The sequence below is a fragment of the Stegastes partitus genome, unplaced genomic scaffold (genome assembly GCF_000690725.1).
Source record: "Stegastes partitus isolate 25-593 unplaced genomic scaffold, Stegastes_partitus-1.0.2 Scaffold850, whole genome shotgun sequence".
Taxonomy (NCBI): domain Eukaryota; kingdom Metazoa; phylum Chordata; class Actinopteri; family Pomacentridae; genus Stegastes; species Stegastes partitus.
In genome coordinates, this window is record NW_007578581.1 from 181,676 (window position 1) to 188,900 (window position 7,225).

At 43.6% G+C, this 7,225-nt stretch overlaps 1 protein-coding gene across 1 annotated transcript; it reads left to right on the forward strand.

Annotated features, from left to right (window-relative positions):
- Positions 1-6,003: 6,003 nt before the first annotated feature.
- On the forward strand, positions 6,004-6,801 carry fgfbp2b (fibroblast growth factor binding protein 2b). Its single transcript, XM_008292987.1, has 2 exons — positions 6,004-6,106; positions 6,179-6,801. The coding sequence occupies exons 1-2, from the start codon at positions 6,016-6,018 to the stop codon at positions 6,799-6,801; spliced, it is 714 nt and encodes a 237-aa protein (XP_008291209.1). The 5' UTR covers positions 6,004-6,015.
- Positions 6,802-7,225: the final 424 nt, after the last annotated feature.

The following is a 7,225-nucleotide window of genomic DNA, read 5'->3' on the forward strand; positions in this document are numbered from 1 at the left end:
GTATAATGTTTACCATGTTACAATGTTTACCTGCCTTTGTTTAGTGTACTTATTTACTAACTTAATTCTAATTTATTTTTCATCCTCTGGGTAACATGTATGTCTGCAGAAAAATGAATTGCAGCCCGTCAAATAGTCGCCCAGACATTTTACCAAAAGCCAAAAATGACAACCTCCTGGTGCTCGTAAGGGAAAAGCAAGAGGATGTTCATATGATTCATGCTCGTGAATGTCTTTACATAATGCCATGGTAAACCGTCCAACAGTTGAGATATTTCTGTCTGGACCAAAGTGCTGAACTGGCTTTAAATACAATTTGTTACCTTCAAACAGATGAGCTTTTTCCACCATCTTTGGCCTTTGTGCTAAGCTAAGGTCCGCACCTCTAGGCTGTTTCATATTCCGATACAGACATGAGAAAGCTATTGATCATCTCAGCTAACTCAGCAAGAAACTAAAAAAAGTATTTCCCAAAATGTCAAACTATCCCTTTAAAGGTCCAGCGTAAAGGATTCAGTGGTGTCTAGCAGTGAGGTTGCAGATTGAAATCCAACTAAATACCTTTTACCTCCTCCTTCAAATGTTTAGGAGAGTGGACAGTGATTTAAAAGTGTGAAACATCCCCTCTAGAGCCAGTGTTTGATTTGTCCTTTCTGGGCTACTGGAGAAACAGCATGGAGCAACATGGCAGACTCCATGGAGTAAAACCAGCTCCTTCTGTAACGATATCATGACGTAACACACAACGTAATTATGAATATTCTAGCTAATTTCTGTCACTGGATCCCCCTAAATCTGACACACTGGACCTTTAAACACTAAATGACTAACCTGGCAGCTTAGGTTGTTTCAGTATTCAAACCCTTGAGACACAAAGAACCCGTAGCTTGTCCTGGTCCTTGTTACTGCCTGAAGCAAAATGTTACAAGCTATTCAACGCACATGCATCAGCTACATACACGTTTCCCTGACAAGGTTTTATGACAGCTAACACACAAAATGTTGCGTCTTAGGCATTTTTTTTGCCAGACCATTAGTGAGGGCCTAGTTGCTTGTGTTGTCAAAGGTTTGAGAAATACGGCTCCCAGAAGCTTCAGTGAGGTCTGAGGGACACACGAAAAGAGTTTGTGGTGAGGGTGCAAATCTGTGAATAAAAACTTAAGTTTAGTAAGTGTCTGTTTTGTTTTTCTTCCATAAATGAGATTCATAAATTACAACCAGTGTTCGCAGTCTTAAACACACTGTGGCAGATATACACAGTCACAAAGGAAATTCTGGTAACTTTTATGTGTCATAAATCACTCAAACTATCCTTTAAAATGAGCTTTTATGCTCTTTAAAACTTCACAAACTCAATAAAAAACAGAATCCGATCACACACACACACACACACACACACACAAAGCAAATGCACAGATGTGTTAAACCGTCCAGAATCCAGAAGCAGCTTTCCTGCCAAAACACACAGCATGCTTGGGAACGCAAAGAACATTCATGTAACATATGCAGAGCGAAATACATGCGCACAGCAGCTGGGGGTTGACAGGTTTGCAGGGAGTGACGGGGCTGGGGGCCGCCGGGGGGGTTGAGGTGGCGCGATGCTGTTGCACCCTATCAGAGGAGGACTGCACTTGATTTAGGAAAACATCTGGTCCAGACAACGTACGCACACACCTTTGACATGTTTACTTTACATTCCCGGTGTCTCTTACATTTTCTCTTGCCCACCACATTGAGGGCTATAAAAATAAAACTTCCTGAATGTACTGAGGGCATACATGCAAGCCGGCTGTACACACTCTCTTCTTCCGCTCTGTGTCCAAAACCCGCTGGTTCATGTGGAATATTTCAGGCGCTTTAAAGGCAGCGTCTGTTTTTCTGTTCAATTTCAAAAGCTCAAAGTCACTGTACAGCTCAGTCAGGCCTGGTTTTGAGCTCAGAACCTTTGGACCAGTATAGTCTAAGGGATGATAATATTTATGTGCATGTATTTAGAGTTAAACTATCCGATTCGATTACACTGTGTTTTATTCTTAATAACTTGTGCATCTTCACTTCATTTTGTGAGTTACGTGACTTGGCTGGTGCAACAATGCATTAACCCACGACGTTATGTTATTTTCTTTGTTTGCACTTCTGTTTGGTGAAATGTTTTTTTTCTACCTTGTTAATATGTCCATGCAGTGTTTTTATGTGCTACAAGACCCATGAGCAAAATAAGAAGTCAACACCATTGCTAAGCATTTCCACAGTTTAGAAAAAAATGGATTCTGATTTCCAGGGTTTCATTCACACAACAAACCTCAGGAACCAAAACCTTTGATCTTGCAGGGTGGCATTTCCTTCAGAGTTCGTCACTGTTGTGTTGCGACAGTAGTTTAACAGTGTTTGAGCAGAGTTGTAGGTGAGCTGTTGTGCTCCAGCTGCAGCAACTGGGGAGGGGTCAGCAGAGAAAGAGGCAGGGACCTCACTAACCTGCACATTCTAGACTAAACAACAGTGTGGTGTTACATCTAAACCATTTTTAGGTGGGGAGGGACTATTATCATGGGGGAAAAATTAAGAGTTTTTCGGGGATAAATGAATAACAAAGAAAGGAACTTTAAAGAAACAATCTGACGTTTTAGGAAAAATGCTATCACACTTTCTTGCCAACTTGGAGAAGAAAACACATTTCATTCTCACATCTGTTCATTAAATTTGAAGCTAGTACACAGAGACAGCTAACCTGGATTTTAAAGGTCCCATAATGCATCCCGTTTTAACAAGATAATGTAAATCCCTCAAATGTCTCTCGAGTGTGTATTTGAAGTTTCAGCTCAAAATACTGGTTAACACATTCATTCTGACATGCCTGCAATACTACTGTTTCAGCCCTGTTCCAAACGGGCTGTTTCAGAGTCTATAGCTTTTAATCCAACTGAGATGCTGCGGCCCACCACCATTTCAGTAACCGGGTACGTACCCTGTTGTGGCCTGCAAACTGAGCTGACTTTGTGATCAACAACAAACAAAGGATGGTCTTTTTTTCCCAAAGTTGTAGATCTGTTGACACACTGAGGACACAGAACTATGTTCAAAAACAATTTTTAAAAAAAGGATTTTGCATAATATGACCCCTTTAACATTACATTAAGTCACATGTCATGTCTTGGGAATTCCTTCAATAACCAAAGTATGTAAACTAAAGTTGTAGTTTTATAGGGTATAATCAATAAGCACATAAAAAACATAACATAAAAATGCAACTTCATGTGAGCTCTGAAACCTTCACCATTGGACCATGTGTGCGAAGTTGCCCCAAACAGCTCCTCAGATTCATAATGCAGTTCTGTGCAGTTGGACCACCTGTGAAATTCACCATGTCTTCTGACTGAACACATTGGTTAGATTAGTTGTTCCCCCCTTTAAGCTAGGCTAATCGTCTGTGGCTGTAACTTCATACTTAACGGACAGACATTGGAGTGGTCTTCATTTTCTCATTGAGCTTTCAGGATAAAAGCAAATAAACACATTTCCCAAAACGTCAAACTATTCCTGACAGCTTGAGGCATGCTGATGCACTAATGAGCGCATACCACAAAGCCACAACCTTCAGAGTTTGACTCCCGGCCACGTGGATCCATACTGCATGTCATGTTCCCCCTCTGTAACCATCCATGTACATACAGGGTAAAAATGCCAAAAAAAAATGTGCCAAGAACTTTAAAGTGAGGTTGCAATTATGTGGTCAGGAGCAACACTAAAACAAGAGACAAGACTCAGCATGCAAACTGTAATGCTAGTTACGCAATAGTACATATACATAGGTCAGAAATTCAAGCAAATAACACAAGTACAGTTGTGACTTGATAATCTGACACTAAATGTAAAACCTTCTTTTAAGTTGGATAGCAAGGCTGTCGGATTGTCAAGACGGAGGTCGAGATACAAGGAGGGCTTGATGCCTGAAGGAGGATTTGTTGTTAATATTTATTGTTATAATAAGCTATCTACGTATATAATATTGATCGGCCGATTGTCACAGAATAGGTAAATGGTCTCCACTTATATGGCGCTTTTCTACCTTTGCGGGACTCAAAGCGCTTTACAATGTTTCTTATTCACACACACATTCATACACCAATGGCGACAGAGCTGCCATGCAAGGTGCTGCCTGCCATTGGGAGCAACTTCGGGTTCAGTGTCTTGCCCAAGGACACTTCGACTGTGGAGGGGGCGGGGATCGAACCACCAACCTTACGGTCAGAGGACAACTGCTCTACCACCTGAGCCACAGCCGCCGCCCAAAGGTGTCTTTTATGAACTGTCCCAATCTGTCCTGGGAACATTTCGGATGTTCTAGCTTGTACTAACACAGAGCTTTTTTTCACTGCTACTGCTATCTCTGTCCGTTTCCGCTTGGTCGGTCTCTCCATGACAGTGTATGATGTAGTCTGTGACTTCTTGAACGCTGGTGAAAACTTGGTAGATACAATTGTACCTATGATGTCTGGCGTACGTATGTAAGGCTATTTTTCATGGGTTCCGTTCGTTTTTCCTAGAAACCTGTCAGACACCAAGGTTTTCAGATTGTTAAGGGTCAGAATGTCAAGTCACGACTGGTTCTTTAAGGTATTTTGCCACCATGTTCTGCAAGAACAGCTTCAGTGGTCCTTAGCATTGATTCTCAAAATATCTGAATCTCTACTGAAGGGATGAACATCATTACTTCCAAAAATATTCCCTCATTTGGGGTTCTGATAATAGTGATGGAGAGCACTGTCCAACACATCAGTCCCAAGTCCCTTATAGCTGTTTACTTCTGTTGAGATCTGGTGACTGTGAAGGCTGTAACATATGATTAAGTTTTTATTCTAATCAAATCAATCAGTGGCCCCTTGTGCCGTCTGCATAGCGGCGTTGTCATCGTGGAAAAGACCAGTTCAATCAGGAAAGACATGTTTCATCACAGGATAAAGGTAATTCCTTAAAGCAGCTTTCTTTTGATTTGCAGTAACCCTTTTCTTTTCATAAGTGGACCCAAACCATGCTGGCAAAATGCCCCCCACAGCACAATAGAGCCCCCTTCAGTGTAGGGGAAAAGGGTTTTTATCTTTAATTTGTCTGTATCTCCGTCTCTAATTTCATCAGAGGTCTGTTCCTGCTAAGAATAATTAGCCAATGAGCTTTGAAGATGCCTATTTAGCCTATTTATGACTAAATAAGCTTCTGAATGACGAGATGTAACCAAAACATTTTTCCTGAATAATTTGCACACACCAGCACAAACCCTCATAACAGATACACAATGTGATATTCTGAGTTAAATATTCAAACTCAGCACTATGTTATCAAGAGCTGCACCATTCTATCACAGTAGTGTACAAAGTGACACTGTATATCTCGACCATTCAGGATGGCGTAACTTGGCATCTTTGTAAACTTTGTGACCTCCACTGGTAGCTAGAAGCAGACATTTGTTGCTTCTTTTTTCAACACTGCCACAAAAGTCAAAGTCATTTGAAGTAGATCAGGATGAGTATTTTATTTTTTATATAGGGTTGCAGATCAACTTCTGGCTCTTCAGCAAAAGATTTCAGGCTGCAAATTGGCTCTGAGCTCTCGCTCCTCTCCTCCTCATCAATAGTCAAAGAACCGCTTATGTGAGATTATATAATTTTGTGCAACTCTTTTTCACAACATACGGTCTCGTGTGTGCCTCCTTCAGACCTCTTGCTTCCCCCCTCGACTCCCGCAGACTGCTCCCCCCCTCACCTTCTTCCTTCCTAAGTTTATGTTCTCCCCCTCCCTCCAGCCATCCCGCCTTGTGGTTGATCTCTGTGTGTGTGTGTGTGTGTGTGGAGGAGGAGTTTGAGTCATTACGATCACCTGCATAATACCGTCTTTGTGAGCATCGGCCTTATAACGTAGCACTCACACGCTATAAAATCCTTGCACACCTTCACCCTCAGTGCAGACATAGACATCAACCCCCATCCACGCCCGTCCATTACCACCACACCTAACGCCACCATGAGAGCCAGGATGAGATTGTTGCTGCTGGTCTTGGCAGCAGCTGTTTGTGTTTCAAACGCTCAAACCAACAACAACAGCAACGACAACAGGCAGCAACAGCAGCCTCAGCCTCAGCAGCAGCAGCAGCAGCAGCAGCAGCAGCAGCAACAGCAGCAGCAGCAGCAGCAGCAACGCAGCATCTGGGATGAGGCCATCAAATTCAACACCAAGACCAAAGACTCGTGCACCATGGTGGTGTCCGGAGCTGGGGACTATACTCGCCTGCGTGTCTCCTGCAAAGGTCAGACCCCAGGACGCTCCTACTACTGCGACTTCCAAGGCAAACCCAACCTGTGCCGCGCCTACAACCTCAACCCTCGCCACTACTTCACCCAGATGATGTGGGATCTGAGGAAGCTGAGCCATGCCTGCCAGGGACCCAGAATCTACCGCCCCCAGATGTGCAAGAAGTACCCTGACGAGGCTCAGATGACCTTCCTGGCCTCCTGGCCTAAGACCACCACCCCAAAGCCCTCCAAGCCCGTCCAGGAGCCACGTAGACCAGCAGTGCCAGCCCAGACCAAGCCGGCTACTACTCCTAAACCTGTGAAGCCCCAGTCTCAGCCCATCAAGCCCCAGCCAGGCAAGGGCCCCCAGACCAAGAAAACTACCCTCAAGCCTGGGAAGACCACTACTCGTCCCACAGAGCAGCCTGGCTCCAAAGCCTCCCGCATGGCTACTGAATACTGCTGGAAGAGCTTCCATGGCATCTGTACCTACTTCATCAGCTGGTTCCAAAACTGAGACGCCACTGCAGACACAGGTGGGTGACAGAAATATGAAGAAGAAGAAAAGAAAAGAGGGAAGGTAGAGTGAACGTTTAGGAAGATGCATGTTAATAAAGTTTACAACGGAAGAACAAAGGTGTCTCTCAGAGTTTTAGCTAATGTAAAGACGATTTCAAATGAAAAAGTGTGTGTTCCTGAGTGCCTTTTTGTTGTTCTTCCAGGTTGGAATCACCAGTGATCAACCGACTCTTCTATCTTTGAACCTCTCCAGGATCTGTGTGAGAGCCTCTGGAGTCATTTCGTCGCTTTGTGGCATCCGACTCCGCACATTCAGCAGGCTGAGCCCAAACACTTGACGTACACTTGCGTACGACTAGACTGGTGTCATGTGGTGTGCATGCCATTTTTAAATCTGTAAAACACAGCAAGGTAAAGGGAAA